This window comes from Herpailurus yagouaroundi, unplaced genomic scaffold (genome assembly GCF_014898765.1).
Source record: "Herpailurus yagouaroundi ecotype Mexico unplaced genomic scaffold, PumYag 162, whole genome shotgun sequence".
In the NCBI taxonomy this organism is placed as follows: domain Eukaryota; kingdom Metazoa; phylum Chordata; class Mammalia; order Carnivora; family Felidae; genus Herpailurus; species Herpailurus yagouaroundi.
This window is the reverse complement of record NW_024412403.1, coordinates 42392593-42410423: the sequence shown is the minus strand read 5'-3', so window position 1 is coordinate 42410423 and position 17831 is coordinate 42392593. Positions and strand designations below refer to the sequence as shown.

Here is a 17831-nt window from a genome sequence, read left to right as displayed (position 1 = left end):
CAATACAACAGCCTCTCCATCCTGAGGCCGAGTGCAGATTATCGAGAAGACACCAATTTGAAGGTTACCTCCACAGAACTGGGGAAATGACAAGTCCTTTGCTCTTGCTTTGGGTAAACTGTGAGTAGAGCAGCTTTTGAAGTAAGAACTTTTGAAGCTTTTCTATTCTGAACAGCTCAGCAAAAATAATTAGCTAGGTGTCAGAGAACGAAAGCTCTTGAATACTTGTTATTCAAGTGCTCGGCACAAGTGCCTGTTATGGTGTGAATGCTCAATAAATGATAGAGATTACAGACATTGTATGTATTTTGATGTTAAGAATGTGTATTCAAATTATTAATATGATTGAGGTTTCTGGAGACAGGATTTGGGCCAGAAATGTGCATTCCTTTTGAGCTCCCAGATCAGTTTGCAAGCTTCTGCCATTATTGTAAACATCATTGCTTCCTATAAAAACACATGGCAGAGTCACTCTTTAGTTCAGTGGTCTATTATAATTTATTATTTCACTAAAACTATTTCTAATATTATCAGTACTAAAACACTTTACCCTTAAAATAAGCAAACAGATTAAGGAGAGCTGTGATACTTTTCTTGCTTAAGAGTAAGGAAAACAGCAAAAGTAACTGTAGACCTACTAAAATATGTTAGGGAATAAAGTGCTGCCGGAATCTTTTTGTATAATAAGTTTAGTTACATTTTAATAAAAGCTCACATCAAAGGGAGACTGGGATATATGATCATCCAGTTTTGATTTATCTCTAGTAATTGTACAGTAAAGGACCAGAAGATAAGGACATTTAGTATTCCTTTTCAAGTAAAAAAAAAAAAAATAAGGTAAAAACTGGGGAGCCTGGGTGGCTCAGTCAGTTCAGTGTCCAACTTTGGCTCAGGTCATGATCTCATGGTTCCTGGGTTCAAGCCCTGCATCGGGCTCCGTGCTGACAGCTCAGAGCCTGGAGCCTGCTTCGGATTCTGTGTCTCCCTCTCTTTCTGCCCTCCCCCCACTCTCTCAAAAATAAATAAACATTAACAAAATTTTTAAGTAAGGTAAAAATTATTTTTAAAAAAATGAAAATTTTTCTTGTAAACAATTACAAATGTGTTAACCTTGCTGAACTTAAGGAAATCAATTTGGAAGCAATTTACTAGTATCAGAATTTACAAAGACCATTATAAAGTGAGTTGTCAGAAACAATGTCTAACATTTTAAATACATACTAGCTTTAAACAGCCTTGAATTGTGCTTTAGAGTGGCCCTTCTATACCTGTCAGCCCTAGAGAGTATATGTATCACTAAATAATCTGAAAATTCAGTCGCCTTTCCCTACTAAAATCGAATTCATTGCAATTAAATAAAATCACATAAATTGCTTTTCTATCCACATGGAATTTGGGAAACAATACAAATATAAACACACACATCCCCAAGTTAAATGGCCTGTTCACTGTGGGAGCTTTGGCTGCTTACTTTTAACTGCTGACCCCAGAAGTGCCAGGAATCAGGTGATGCAGGATACAAGGCACATAATCCCTTCACACCAATAATTAAGGGCAACATACAGAGTAACTGGGCTGTGTCAAGAAAACCAGATAATAAACACATGCACACGTGTTAAGCTGTACTACTTTACAGCTCGTTCTGTGCAAACACAATAATTTACATTTCCATTTTACCAGCATGAGTTGCCCTAAGGATAGCAAAAAATAAAAAGGCCTAGCCAGAGAGGGCAAGGGGACAGGATCTTAGGAGGTGAAACACATTTCTTTCCTTTTGAAGCAATATTATAGGATTTGCAACAAGACTGGAGGGAATAGTTCATAGCTAGAGCTTTTTAAAGTAATACCAAATAAATGGTCTGAAATAAACCAGCTGTAGCACTAAGACGCAGAAAGTTTATGACATGCATATAAGTTATTTTATGCCCTTACAGCTAGGATAAAATGCATTTCTTTTTTGTTTGTCTATCATAAAGACATTGTACATTTGAAGAAAATTAAAGTTTCAACCAACTCCACTAGAAAAACCAAGAGCTAAAACAGATTGGAGTGATAGAGGAACATGCTTACCATTGAGACACAGAAATTTATCATTGTTCCAAATTCATGAGATTTACAATTCCGATATTAAAAGACCCAAATCAGTACTGTTTTACTCTAAAGACAATATTTACATTGACTATCCAACTCAAATTAGGAACAGTTTAATCCACAGGAATGTGACTGCTCTAATTTATGCACGGCAGCTGTGACTCAGTGTTTTAGGGGGGACCATGAAAAAAGCTACATAAGCCTCCTGCAATTTGTTCATTCATTCTCTTAAAGTAATCTAAAATGATGAGATGTTGCCATGAGGAAGGTAGCGCTTTGGCTTTTGTGAATTATTCTGTGATGACTACAATGAGAAGGATAGAACAAACCATGCCCTTTGTAAACTCTGTCACTGTGTCCAGCTCACATCAGTTTACATTTTGGAACACATTCTCTTTTTCTTTTTTTGCAAGAAAAAAAGGAGGCTGTGTGCCTCCTGCATGTTAGCAACAGGTAATCAAGCTGTTACTTGAGTTATAAGGGGAGCTATAGTTTTTAGATGCAAAACCAATGACGGGTATGAAGTATCATGCTGAACTGAAAATAATTTTACAAGGCAATAGCGAATCAAAGAAAGTTATGCTTACAAGGCTACGTCAGTCATATTGAGACGATCTGAGAGCACAAAAGTATGAGTTTAGTCTGCACTAATTTCCATAAGAACATGCTATTCCCTTTGAGTCCACTGATTAGTAATTGCCACATCATTTGGAAAATCAAAATGCCTGGGATGATTTGTTTTGCCAGAAGAAGAAAAAAAAGATTCAGTCCTCTTATTAGATATAAACACTTTGCTTCCCAAAAGAGTATTTCCTTTAGAAAATATTAAAAGGAGACGAAATTGCTTGGTATTAACATACGAGGGAAAAGTGCTGGCTTTCCGACCAGTTAGGTATCGTGTAACTCCAAAATAAACAGTTTATTTTAAAGGCTCTCTCCTGGTTGGTTGACAAAATAGACTACGGCGTTTCACATAAACAGAGGTTGTTTATATTTATTTGGGAGTTCGGAAAGGGACAAGGTTCCTATTTAGATTTTAGCGAAGGACGAGAAATAAGGAAATGGAAGATACGCTTTGCCTTTCAGCTACGCAGAGCTGACTAGAGTACATACTCCCCATCATGTACATTATTTGGCTATAAACCATAGGTTATCCTTCACTTTGCTGAAGGATGCTGAAATGTGACCATGCAAAAATTACTTCATGCAGAGCCATGAATCTCCTTCCCCATTTTAAATTAATTTAATCTGCTCAATTCTTTCCTAAAACTCCTTTTGCATTCTCTGCTTTGTGGGGAAGTTATCCAATTATGTATCAATAAGGCTAAAACTAGAACGGCGAAACCAAAGCACCAAAACAGCTTAGGAACTTACAATGTCCATTCCCAAAATGAAGTCTTTTTTCATCAGCACCATGTTTTGTCTTGTTATAGCCACAGAACCTGGAGGGAAGTCAGGGGAAGAGAACACAGAAAGAAAATATATGAAAGCAATTATCTATGCTCAGAATGTGCAAAGCACAAAAAAAAAAAAAAAAAAAAAAAAAGGCATTTTCCTCAAACAATTAAATGCTTTAGTGAAAGTTTAATGACTTCATATTTTCTAAATCCTTTATAGAAAGCCTCTTTCTCTGGGGACTCTGGAAAGCTGCCTAATGAGGAGATATGCAGAGTTGCTTCCCCACTGTGCAGACCCCTTCAGTTCAGTTTTTATAATGGCCTTAGAAAGTGTTTATAGTATTTTTTTTTAACAACTGCTGTTAGAATGAATGAAGGGTAAAGTCTCCATTGTCGGCGATTAGTGCTGTGCTGCCTTACCAGTGTTCTGGGTGAGAAAGTGGCAGGGAAATCTGGGGTGTATTTCAAGAGTGAGAGAACAATTGGAAAAAGAGAGTAAAAACCACAAACGAGGTCAAAAGGGAGAAGAGGTATGAGGTTGAAAAGTGGGGCAGGAATTTCATGGAAAAAAAAAAAAGAAAATCAAAACTGAAAGATGGAGAAACAAAAGAAAGGGAAGGGAAGAAAGAATAGATACAAGCAGAGACATTCTTAGTTGTTAAAGTACTTCATTGACCACAGTCTTCAGATTGTAGCCGCAATTCAGGAGAGCGAGCAGAGCAATAATGAGTGGCTGTAAAAGAGACCGCAAACTCACCTCCCTATCAAAACGTAGGTGACCACTGTGAGGAGAATAATGGCCACTGCCGCTGAAATGGCAATCATTACCACTTGGCTGTTTTCACCGGAGATGGAGAAAGCTGGGGGGTGGAAGAGAAAAAGAAGAAAAGGCCAGGCATTAACACACCATAACTAACATCGGCATGGAAAAGCTGATAAACTCAGTCATAGTTACTCTGCTTTTACCTAAAATGTGGCTTCCTGCTTCATACAGTGTAAACAGAATTCTCCGCGTTAGTGTAAAAACAGACAGTGCCTATAAGGGTGCTTGAAATTTCCAATTAATAAGATAAGATACTCTCTTTCAATGGCATCAATCAAACGCTACTTGAGTGCAGAACTTTGCGAAACATCCTGGACTGGTTTTCTGTAGGCTTACTGCAAAGAAACTCATTGGATACACCAGAAGTTATCAGAGGAACATAGTGAACAGGTCAGATTTCCCTGAATGAAATTATAAAAGATTCCTAATTTTTTTTTTTAATGTTGATTTATTTCTGAGAGAGAGAAGACAGAGCACGAGCGGGGGAGGGGCAGAGAGAGAGGGAGATACAGAATCCGAAGCAGGCTCCAGGCTCTGAGCTGTCAGCACAAAGCCCAACATAGGGCTGAAAGTCACAAAAGTTGAGATCGGACCTGAGCTGAAGTCAGATGCTTAACCCACTAGGCCACCCAGGTGCCCTAAAAGCTTTCTAAACAAGCTTAATTATCTTGCAATATCTAGAGTTATTCAAATGGTTTTTTTTTTTTTGTTTTTTTTATTTTTTTTTTTTTTTAAACACATACCACCAAAAAATTGCTCTCCTACCTTTGTGAATGTCTCATCACTCACTCACCTAAAAATAGTCCGGGAGTCAAACCTGGCCTGCTACCAGTTTTTGTATACCTCAGGAGCTTAGAATGGTTTCACATTTGCTTCATGGTTGTAAAAAGTCAAAAGAAGATTTTTGACACGTAGAAATTATGTAAAATTCAAAATTTGGTGTCCATAAGTAAAGTTGTATTGGAGCACAGCCACATTCATTTGTGTATTATCTATGGCTTCTTTTATGCTACAATAGCCAAGTTGAGTAAAAGCACAGAGGCTGTCTACACACACACACAGCCTAAAATATTTATTATCTAGCCCTTTACAGAAAAAGTCTACTGACCCTTGAGCTAGAGCAGTGCTTCTCTAACTTCAATGTTCATTCAAACCACTTGGGAATCTTTTGGAAAAGAAATTTCTGATTCAGTCGGTCTAGAGTGGGGGCTGAAACTGTGCTTTTCTTTTTTTAAATTTATTTTATTTTATTTTAGAGGGGTGTAGGGGAGAGGGCAGAGAGACAGAGACAGAGAGAAAGAGAGAGAGAGAGAGAGAGAGAGAGAGAGAGAGAGAACCTTAAGCAGGCTCTAGACTCAACATGGAGCTTGGTGCGGGGCTCGACATGGGGTTCAATCCCATGGCGCTGGGATCATGATCTGAGCCAAAATCAAGAGTTGGACACTGAGCCACCCAGGTGCCCTGAGACGGTGCTTTCCTTATGAGCTTCCAGTGATGCTGATGCTGGCTGATTCCAGACCATGTTTCGAGTAGCAAGGATAGAGAACACAAATACGAAATCATCTTGTCTTCTCCCTCACCTCATCACTCACTATCCAATTAATCACCAAACTGTTTTAAGTGTTTTTTAGTTCATGTCTTCGTTTCTCTTCTGGATTACAATTAGAAAATCCTAATTGGTCTTTATGTGCATGCCTTTCCTATCTTTTATCTGGCCAGTAGAATATTCCTTCTAAACCATAAATTTGATCATGCCGTCGTCATGCATAAAAGTTTTGCAGGGCTCTCCATCACTTTTTTTTTTAAGTTTTTTTTTTTTTAACGTTTATTTATTTTTGAGACAGAGAGAAACAGAGCATGAACGGGGGAGGGGCAGAGAGAGAGGGAGACACAGAATCTGAAACAGACTCCAGGCTCTGAGCTGTCAGCACAGAGCCCGACGTGGGGCTCGAACTCACGGACCATGAGATCATGACCTGAGCCGAAGTCAGACGCTTAACCGACCAAGCCACCCAGGCACCCCTCTCCGTCACTTTTAAGGTAAAATGCAAATTCTGTAGCAGAGCAGGTAAAGCCATTGAAGATCCTGTTCCTTGCCTACACCTCCAGCCTTATCTGCTAACAAACTCCATAAGCATCCTAATCCCTAGATTCTAAAATACACGCAGCTTCCGGAACAAGGCCTTTCACATGCTCGTATTTTAACATATATTGCCCTTGTAGTAAATGCTGATTGAACAAATGAATGAGCGATGTATCTAAAGAGCTTAGAAGAGAGAGTGTGATTATTTGAATACTATCACCTCTCCAGACACCATTATCAAATGTTCAGCCTGATCAAAATCTAAGTTTGGAAGGATTTCTTGAAAATAATGCAGTTTTAGGGAGAGCTAAATGATGCAAATAAAGAGACATGGCAGATGGGCTGTAAGAAGTTTTCTAAGCATCTGAAAATAAGAGCTCCAAGTGTGGTAGGATGGCATCCTCATAATATAAACTGCTGCAAGCTCTTTATTCTTTACTACCAGCAAACTGTTTACACCACTGTGGCAGGCACGGGAGTGCCTGCTCGCATCTTCCCCCTGCCAAATTTGCAGCGGGCAGACAGCCTCCAGCTGCTGCACCTTCAGGACCCACCGCAGCCTTCATGCACGGGCCACCCTCCCCTCCATGACTAAACACTACAAGGGGACTGGAGCCAGGCCCTCCCTGCTCAGTGCAGGACTCCTCTAAGGCAGTCTTCACTCTGGGGCTCCCCACCGCTTGCGGGACCCCCAGGGGAGACCCGCCAAGCTGCGCTGCTGGCTGAAGCTCCTCCTCCTCCTCCACTCTTCTCTTTCCCTCCACCTCTTCACAGACGCTGACAGACATCCCAGCAAGAGGTGCAGCCTGACCGCTTCTGTTCTTCCCACCTCTTTCCTCTCTGCATTTTCCCCTACAAAGCTCATAGAAGTCCATCTTAACATCTCTCTCCCAGAACCTCTGGACGGATACATACCTATCCGTTGGATACAGATCTGTGATTAGTTTGTAAAGTAACTTAACCTAGTGATTCAATAATGCTCCGTAAACCTATAATAATAACTTTATCTCATGCTTTCTATGTTGTACGTACATCGTAGTAACTTCTAAAGGGCAGCAAGGTCTGCATTCTCTGTGAAGTTTAGCCGGGAGATGAGATAAATGTCAATGAAACTGGGAGAGGAAGCATGATAGAAGGAAGAGGAATTCTCTGTTTCTTTTTCTGTAACAGACAGAATTAAATTAGGACATCTCTGCAGTGTCCTCTAGCTCTAAATATCTATGAAGCCTGGGGACTACCTAAGGCACATAATCAAAATGGATCATTTTTGTTAGTGAAATTAGCAAACATTTATAATGAGGGATTTTGAATAAATGCATTATAGAATTGTCTAAAAATGTTACGTGGAACACTTTTAAAAATTGCTGTCTAGGGGCGCCTGGGTGGCGCAGTCGGTTAAGCGTCCGACTTCAGCCAGGTCACGATCTCGCGGTCCGTGAGTTCGAGCCCCGCGTCGGGCTCTGGGCTGATGGCTCAGAGCCTAGAGCCTGTTTCTGATTCTGTGTCTCCCTCTCTCTCTGCCCCTCCCCCGTTCATGCTCTGTCTCTCTCTGTCCCCAAAATAAATAAACGTTGAAAAAAAAATTGCTGTCTATTACATGCCTTAGAAACTCATTTTGAATGTTTTCCCACAAGCAAACTGCTTCCCCTGTTTCTGGTCACTTCCCATTTAGAACATCCTGCACATACAGCCGACCTTCTCTCCCTAAAGCAGACTGGTTAGGAGCTCAGTCTCGTGAAACAGAATGCTTGGATTTGCACTTATTTTGCTGTGTGACACAAGATCACTGTTGCAAGGATTAAATGGGTTAATACAAGCAAAACACTTAAAATAGTTCCAAGCATAAAATAGTTCCAAGCACTAAGTGCTTAATAAATGTTATATATTTTTATTATTTCATTTCTCCAGTAAAAAACTGCAAAAAGTGCTGTGGATTCAGTTTCTGCCCAGTGAGGGTTTCCAGACAGTTGACTTGCCTGCTTTCCCAAGCAAGTCAGTTTCATTCTGTTTGTACTTCGTGCTTTGGAGATGCCACCCTAACTCTAGGGAAGTCCCTTTACTCCTATGAACTCTACAATTTCAGCATAATATCTTTTTTTTTTTTTTTAATGTACAACTGCAGCACTAGATTAGTACTCCAAAATTTGGAGATTCTAGGTTCACTGACTCTACTTCCTAGTTATGCAACCCAAGAAAAAACACACATAAACTCTGTCCTAAACCATGTATAAAGGAAATAATAGTACCGGAATAACTTATGGAACAGGATCAAATAAAATGCTTATGAAAGTTCTTAATGGGTCCCTGGATGGCTCAGTGGGTAAATCGTCCAAGCCTTGATTTTGGCTCAGGTCATGATTTCAGGGTTCCTGTCAGTGCAAGCCTGCTTGGGATTCTCTCTCTCTCTCTCTCTCTCTCTCTCTCTCTCTGCCCCTCCCCTGCTCACTCTTTCTCTCTCTCAAAAAAACAAAAACAAAAACAAAAAAAACCTTAACAAACAAGAAAGAAAATGCTTAATATATTATCACATAAATACATAGGTTCTCGAATCAGACCTGTCATTTCCAATTGTGTGATTTTGGAAAGCTTACTTAAACCTCTCTATGCCTCAGTCTCTTTGTCTGTGAAATGAAGATGATAATAATTATAAAAAATAAGACATTTTGGGGCCCCTGGGTGACTTAGTTGGTTAAGCATCTGACTTCTGCTCAGGTCATGATCTCGTCGTTCGTGAGTTTGAGCCCCGCGTCGGGCCCTGTGCTGATAGCTCAGAGCCTGGAGCCTGCTTGGGATTCTGTGTCTCTGTCTCTCTCTCTCTTCCCCTCCCCACTAACACTCTGTCTGTCTCAAAAATAAACATTAAAAAAATAAAAAAATAAAGATAATTACAAAAAATATTATCTAAACTCCAGGTAAAAACCCACTTTGTTCTACTAAGAAATATCTATATGTGTTATGAAAGATAACTTCTAATATAATTTTTAAAAATAAAAACTAGAAAAAAATTAGAATAAACAGCAAAATGTTAAAGAAATACAAACATCAGTCTTATATATATGTATATATATATATTAAATATCAATATATAACAAATAAGACTCTTAAGTTCTTAGAACGAATTTTTATGAATACATCATTCTGATTAAAAAAACAGAGAGTTGATTTTGTCCTTTTTTCCCCCTAAGACAAAAGATACCTTTTTTTCTCATCCATATTTAAAGTCTGGAAGAATTCTATGGTGAAAAAGAGTAAACTGAGTTTTTAAAATATCAAACCATACCACTCAAATATTTTTATAAATGAGGAACATGATGTTAAAAAGCTCATTTTTTCCTTCTTATTCTCTTTTCATCTGCTGTATCCATCAGTGGAAGTATTGCAAATATAAAACTTATTTGGCAAAACTCCCAAACCCTGTAGTTTTCAAATGGAATATTTCTTAAACCTCAGACACGGAAGCCTCATTAGGGGTTCGTGCAGAATGCCATCACGGCAGTATCTGTAGTAAATCTGGAATCACGTTAGTATATTGTTGTTCCCTTTGAAAATTTACATATCACCTAGAGTTAAGTGCTGATTAAAAACAGAAAATATGTTTATCTAATGGTGATCTGACCCTCCTGCCCCTCGAGATACCTAATTTCTACCACAGGATGTAATGAACATGTGTTTTTTCGCTTTCTGGGATTTGTGATCTTTCTTGGTAAAGCAAATGTAGGTTTTGTTGTTCTTAACTTAAATAACCATTTAAAAGTTTGAAAAAAAATTCAATTTGTAATCATTTCAGAACAAGAAACTTGTTTGCAGGGCGCCTCACTGGCTCAGCCGGTGGAGCCCACGACTCTTGATCTCAGGGTTGTGATTTCCAGCCCCACTTTGGGTGTAGAGATTACTTACAAATAAAATCTTTAAAAAAAGGCAACTTTTTTGCATTACTTAAATGTTACAAAAAGATTGAGAACTACCATTGTTAAATTGCAATTAAACTCTGTTATGATGTCATCTAAAATTTTAAATTTGTTTTAAACCTGTTCAGGATGCACTTTCATGATATTTTATAACTTTCTGGTTTCTAATGTTCTCGGAGAGCCATTTCTCTTTGGAGTCCCAGAGGGAAGGCTGCCCGTGGACGAGTCCTGCCTTAGGCAGAAGAGGCTGACTCCTGTGCCCTTGCGGTGTTTAGTCATGGAGGAGAGCGTGGCCCCTGCAGGAGGCCTGCGGTGGGTCCTGGCAGGTGCAGCAGAGGAAGGCTGTCTGCAGCTGCTGACTTGGTGGCAGGGACATCCGAGCAGGCACTCCCAAGACCGCCCCACAGGTGAAAACATGTGTATCCATTGCAGGAGAATTAGCAGAGGTTTTGAAGTATATATAGATTAGTGTTTTGGGGGATGGCAGCTCGCCATCGAGTTAGAAGAATTACTGCGTTTCAGCGTGAGCTGATAATTTCTAAGAACACTAAGATTCTCAACACCTTCCAGAAGGTACAGCTGGTTACGGTAAGTGGCGCTTCCAATCAGCTGACAAAAGGTGTGCCATAAAATAGCATAACTGTTTGATACAGTAACTATTATTTAACTTAAACTGTTTTTTATAATTTGTGTTTATCTTTTAATGTTTCTATTAGGTATGGATTGTGGGCATAATAAAAATGTTACCGTACCAAAACCAATGTGCTTTTAGATTGCAGACAAAATATTTAGACAGGAAATACACATGCCAGGAACAGTCAAAAGAGATTACTGGGTTTCTCTTCGGTACTGTGCTGGCCATTGTCAGACCCTCCCTGGATGATTTTTTCTAAAAGGAGTTCATCTTTGATTGTCTTTCTAGGCTATTTTACAACTGTGAATTTAAGTTGCAGGAAACTGAGTGATGTATACAATTTTTCCCATTACAATTAAAATAAAACGTTCACTAGAGATAGAACTGGTTTATGTACAGTAGAAAAGATGACTCCAATCATCACATTTATTGTCCTATAGGATATTAATCAGTCTGGGACAAATTAATAAATTTAAGTATTCCTGATTGCCTGTAATATATACGCACACAAATATGTATTTATATATGCATATTTATCTGTTCTTCAAATTTTCCTTTAAACAAGTTTAATCTAAAAAACAAACCAGTTTAATCTTTTTTAGAATATAATAAACAGAAATAAATATATAATAGTCTCCTCATTAATTAATACACTAAATAAAATCCTTAGCTTGAAGTTGAACTTGTGTTCACTCCATATTAGTACCATGGCCATGATATTTATTAGCTTTTTGAAAATCATATTTTAGCAGAGGGTTTTTCTAATATGAAGCAAATGCATTTGAAGAAAAGAGAAATGCTACTGGGAAAATGTTTGCCAATTTTAGACCAGTCTATGCCAAATTTGGTGTCAGACACACAAGATTATCCAAATTGCTTGTGAATGTGAATGAGGTGATAAATCAGGTTTTAGAAAATCCTTAATCTCCAAGTGATACAAGATTGAATATGTTAAGGATTAAAACAATATTAAAATCCTCATGGATCAGCAAGTTTCTTTTCCTAGTTCACTGAATCATGCAATGAACCTGGAACATCTGGATGAACAGGTACTGGGAGTATGTTACCATATTAAATGGCGTTCCTCAAAGCAATTTATGGCCAACAGAAGACCAGTAGCATTCCAGGCCTTAGAATATGTTTGATTTGTAAAAAAGAAAAAAAAAAAAACCCCACACAGATGCACACCCACACTACAGACCCAACGCTATATAAATGGCTAAATATTTCAAGCAGTACACTTTCAATGTGTCTAAATGTCAACATATTATCTAAATTTAGATAGGGAGAAAAAGAGTGAATTATCAGACAACTTTGCAACAGCCCTCCCCCCTACACCCTATACTGAAATAATACATACAGTCCGGGCTAGTTTCAAATTCAAACTTGCGACTGTTGGTCCCATAGCCAGCTGCAGTTCGGGCTCGGATTTGGAATACGTAAGTAGTGTCAGGCTTGAGGCTACTGATGGTAACATTCGTGCCTCTTGCCCTCAGAATGGTATAACTTGTCTCTTGCTCCTGCTTTGAGGTAAGAAAAATCATGTTACAATCAAATCTTCATAAGGCTATTGGATGGTAAAAAGGTGAGCCACCCAAAACCAGTTCTTTCAGATTTTAACATAGGACATATAAAAGAGGTGACAATTATTTCACTCTCTGAATACAATAGAGGCATTTTGAAGCTAACAATATATACAGAATTTCCTAATTTGGATAAAATGATTTGCGCCTTGCACATAAAGCAGGAAAAGTTAGTTTTCATTCTTACTGGTTAGTGAACATGCAAGTGATATGCTTTCTTCACAGCCAAGCCTGAATGAAAGCTTCAATCTGATTTCAAAAATAAACTTACAAAGAGGAACATATCCTTTTGAATTAAACCTAATAGGGATGCCCTACTGATTCTCAGAAAGATATCAATTATAAAATATTAAACTTTAAAAAGGCCCAGGTTTTACATATGGCACTACATTAAATTTCTCGGCATCACTTATATGTGCACTGTATTTAATCTAAGTCACTGTGGTTTAGCAGAGACAAATATCTTCAGATCAAAGCCTAGAGACATTTCCCCAAAGGATCTTCTCCAGGAGACTTACATTGTATGTTAGGAAATTCACAGTGCAAAGTAACAGTAAAGTCTTTGTGTCAAGCCTTGTGTACAAAACTTGGATTTTCAGAGAATTGTGTTTTTCCCCTAAGGCACATTAACATATACTGAGCACTTTATGGGTAACCTGATTTTGAACAATGGTGGAATGCCCTGCACCTGTGCCGGGGCCTGGAGTGGATATCCTCAACCAAAATAACAGAATTTACCGGAAAAAAAGTTGTACATTACACACATTTTTTAGTTAATGATGCTGGTTATGTATTGAATCACATTTGAGTTGGTATATTAAATAATAAAGAGGATCAAATATATTTATTTTACAGAAAGAATTAATTCATTTTTTAAAAAATTGAGCATATGCCTGGAACTTGAATCTGTTCATCATCATTAGCGAAGTAAACAGTCAAGAAAACAAGACCTTAAAAAAAAAAAAAAGAAAAAGTAAAAGAAAGCTAGATCTTAAAGAATTTAAATCTAGTGAAACATTCAAAACATTTCTAAGCATCATTATACATATGTATATGCATATGTATATGTGTGTATATATACATATATATATGTATATGTATATGTGTATATACATGTGTCCGTATATGTGTATATGTATTTGAGAATAATTTTTAAATTTATGATTTAAGATAAAAGATATTTAAGATAAAAATAAGTATTTATATAAATGTATATATTAAAGATAATATTGCAAGTAAGTTTGCATCAAATTTTTAAAAGTTTAAGGATTAAAAAGTAGATTCAGCTATTTTTTCCTGCACTGGTTAATATTGTTTTAATATAAGGATGTGCATTGTGCTTTGTTGGTAGAATATGACAATTTCAGAATTTTGTGTATGTTTGTCAAGATATGTCAAGATATACTTGCCCCTTCCAAGTCCACAAGATATGAACATAGATTAACTGTATTTTTGAATTAGCTCTAAATGTCTAAAGGTTGGGTGTTTTCTGGTTTTGCTATCTAATCTGAACTGAGGCATATCATTAATTTTTTTTTTAATTTTGTTGCATTGTCTATAAGACATGGATTCTTATATTTGCCCAATCTATCTTGTCACACTTTTAAAAACAGAAGATCATGATCAGATGAGTATTTCACAGTGTCACAGTGGAGCACCAAAAGCTAGGATGTAAGTTATTTATACTATGACTTTAGCACAGTGAAGTTTATTAGGCCTCTTGTTTTCTTTTAATGAGAGAGACATTCCTTTCCCTGCATGTGGCAGTATGGAAAAAAATGGCATCATACTTGTTTGTGAAATACATTACCCTCAATAAAGAGAATAACTACACAATGTAGATAAATGTTTATAAATTACTTTTTTTTGCACAACTGTTTATACCACTAATTTCTCTAATGATCCATACTCAGGTAGAGCAAGGCTTGTAATACAGGGAAACATACTAACGGAGGAGTCATGGCTGCCTGGAATCAAAACAGATACCTGTTTATTAGCAGTGAGCTTGTGAGAAATTCAAATAATGCCATGGACTCTGTTTTCTTATTTGTGGATGAACCTATTTGCCCACTTTCGTAGGATTATCAGACAGCTCAAAATTAAATAATGTATGCAGAATTGTTCTATGAAGTGCTCTACGAATGCACAATTTGTTTTTAATTCACCTTGAAATACTTTGTAAACTGCACACAAATATGTTTCGTTCACATTGGTAGCTATAAAGCCACCCACCTCTGATAAGATTTGAATACATCTTGCTTTCAAACCTCACCATAATTTATAACCAAAGAAAAATAAGTGCCATTTAGAGTGACGAAATACTATATCCTAAATTCTACTTATAAATAATCAGGTACCTATTTTTATAATTGTATTACTGAATCACAATTTTAGGATGTGGACCAAACTCATCCATCTATGCCCACCTTCTAAATTACCTTGTACGACATCAAGAAAGCTTTTCATTGTCAGTTCAATTATACAATGGTTTTGTTATTAGTTCAATGTTCAACAGTTCAGTATCTGTACTGAATGAAATTCATGTGAATGTGAAGGTCAGGAAACGATGCCTAGGCAATAAACTAAGGAACAGTCCATCAAAAGATGAAGGAATCACTGTGAAATAGCTGATAGAACAGGGGTCTCTCAATGTAGAAGGAAAAATGTCATTTCCAATGCCATAACTAGATGGCTTCAGTTTGGTACTGACATCTTTGCTGTGGCTTATTGCTATAGAATGGGGGATATTTGGCACAGTGATTTCAAAACCCCACTCTACTTATAAATCAAAGGTATCAGAGGACCCAAGTTCCAAACAGAGCTCTACCATTTCTTAGCAATGCCATTGGTTTCTTTGCAAGTGCACAGCTCATAAGAAGGTAACCTCTTTCCCTACACAGCCCAACCCTTTAACGTCATCTCCCCACCTTTTCATAGTATTTGACCTCGTAGTCCAATATGATCCCATTAGGGTGTTCAGGCTCCTGCCAGGATAAAGAGATGCTGTTTCTGGATGTTCGATCCTTCTTAATCGTCATGACAGGTGATGGAGCTGTAAAGAAAATGGGAGGGGATGAGGGAGGACACAAATCAATCCAATTGGGAAGGGTGGTAAGGAAGAGCAGAACGAGAAGCGAACAAGCAAATGCAAGCTATCATTCCTCTAATCTTTGGCAAGAAAGCACTATCTCCATTTCAAAGGCTCTGGAGTATTAATCTGGCCCCATATCAAGCCTCAGCAGCTGGATTATAGCCTTGGTACATACAGGCCTATGGAAAATGAGCTGAGATTTTCAGCTGCTGGTGGACTAGTGGCAAGTGAGCAGATGTTTTCAATCTGCTACTATAATGTAAGCAATGAAATATATTTGATATATTAAAAAAAGAACAAAAAATCAGGGCTACCTATTTGTTATAATGTTGCAAAGTTATTAATGCCAGATTCTTCAGCTCATTGATAACATTTTCATATGCAACTCTTTAAGAGGACTGGAATCCATTACGCACCAGGAGTCCCTTGGTATCTATAGATAATAATAATATTTACTGTATTGTAAAATACACAGGGTTTAGAACATATTATAGTAGGTCTTGACTTCTAACCAAATCTCTCATGAATAAAAATATCAGGAAAGAACAATCTTCTGCTGTTACATTTTTATTTCTTAAAATATATATATTTAATAAAAATACCAAAGAACTGAATACACTTCGTGTCACAAATCTTGGGACATATTTTGAGGTGTCTTATTGGGTGTTGACTCTGTATTTGTTATGTTTTGCTATGCATTATCTAAAGTACAGAATATGAATAAAAATCATCTGTTTGGATCAGATATCATACGGTTACCTTCATTTCTAATGGAAGATTAAATATATTTTAAGTGATATCCTCCTTAAGTCCTTCCATTAAAAAAAATGCGTACTATCCCTCAGTGCACTTCTGGTTTCAGATCTCAACCTTGGTACACTGGCCAACTGAAATACCTCACTGTGGGGTTCAGCAGCATTCTGCCCTAATAGAATGCGGCAAAAGAAATTGCAAACATGAAACAATACAAAAATCAAGAATTATCAAGTACATTAACTGTTGAATTGTTTTCACTGCTAAAGGACCTATTTTCTTACAGATTTTTCTCAATCAAGAAGCATTAGAACGCTGTGCATTTGTATTCCCCAAAATAGCCAGCATTGGAAGATTCCTATTTGTGGATTTGATGTTTCTGTCATTGTCCCATGCTGACGTTTGCATCTAACCTCTTAAATTGTTCCTGTCTGTAAATGCCTTTCATTTGTATTCCTTACTTAAAATAGAGCTTTTGCTAAGCTTGCCTCGTGACACTGTATTAGAAAGGGTAAATCTAAATGAAAAATCTGCTTCAATAAATTCCCCATCCTCCTATTTCTATTATTTGTAAGATCTTCTGAACTCTTTTGTAATTAAAGCTTCATTCATTTAATGGCCTGGGAATGATAATTTAATCTTTTGCCAAGGAAAAATGTAGCTGTTGCTTTTCTGATGGGAAAGTAAATATATTTTCTTATCCATATTTTGTTCCCATTAGCAATTAACATCCTTTCATGTAACTTAACATCATTTACCTTTCATATTCAATTTTTGTCTATTCAATATTATTGTTTTATTTCTTGGATTGGCCTCACAGCACCCTCACCCCTCCAACCTGTACTGGTTTGCTGCTCTTGAATTGATTCTTAGCAAAGGATAATTTATTTTGGTTATATTTCATTAAAATTTTATAAATGTATTCAATGTTTCTAAATACATCATTCAGTTATAAATAAACAAAAATGTTAATTTTTGAGAATTATTTTCTTTTACTTTAACCTTTATATTTAAAAAAAAACAAAACAACAATTCATTAATTGTTAATAGAAAAGTTGTAGCCCTAATGTCCTGGGAAATAAATATTGTTTTGTACAAAATGAAGAAATTCCACTAATTTTCGTGCTGAAATAAATCCATTAATGGAATAACTTTTAATATATACTTACAGAGCATTTCAAAGACTCTTGATGTTGGAACACTTTCTTAGTAAACCCATGGAGACCCTACATTCATTCATTCCATATCCCCATGAAACTGGTTTATTTTTCCTAACAATTAAAATACAGTTTTCAGAGAAGTTTTGAAAATTACCATGTATGGCATCTCTCCTTAAAAAAACAAAAATAAAACAACAACACAAAACAAAAACAAAACAAAAACAAAAAATGAGACAGAAAATAATTCATTTCAAAGAACAATCGTGAGGAAGGCTGTATTAACTTTTTAATGAAAGCTTTGCAGGCTG

At 37.0% G+C, this 17831-nt stretch overlaps 1 protein-coding gene across 2 annotated transcripts in view; it reads right to left on the bottom strand.

The window, feature by feature from the left end:
* Positions 1-17831, bottom strand: part of EPHA3 (EPH receptor A3) — a 360676-nt gene that overhangs the window by 65821 nt on the left and 277024 nt on the right. Inside the window, exons 6-9 of one of the 2 annotated variants that reach the window (XM_040484241.1) lie at positions 15447-15571; positions 12297-12456; positions 4246-4348; positions 3466-3533 (exon numbers count right to left, since the gene is read on the bottom strand). In XM_040484241.1, coding sequence (XP_040340175.1) covers positions 3466-3533; positions 4246-4348; positions 12297-12456; positions 15447-15571 — 456 coding nt within the window. Of the gene's footprint in view, positions 1-3465; positions 3534-4245; positions 4349-12296; positions 12460-15446; positions 15572-17831 lie in introns of both variants that reach the window. The other variant, XM_040484240.1, reaches the window with a different exon arrangement.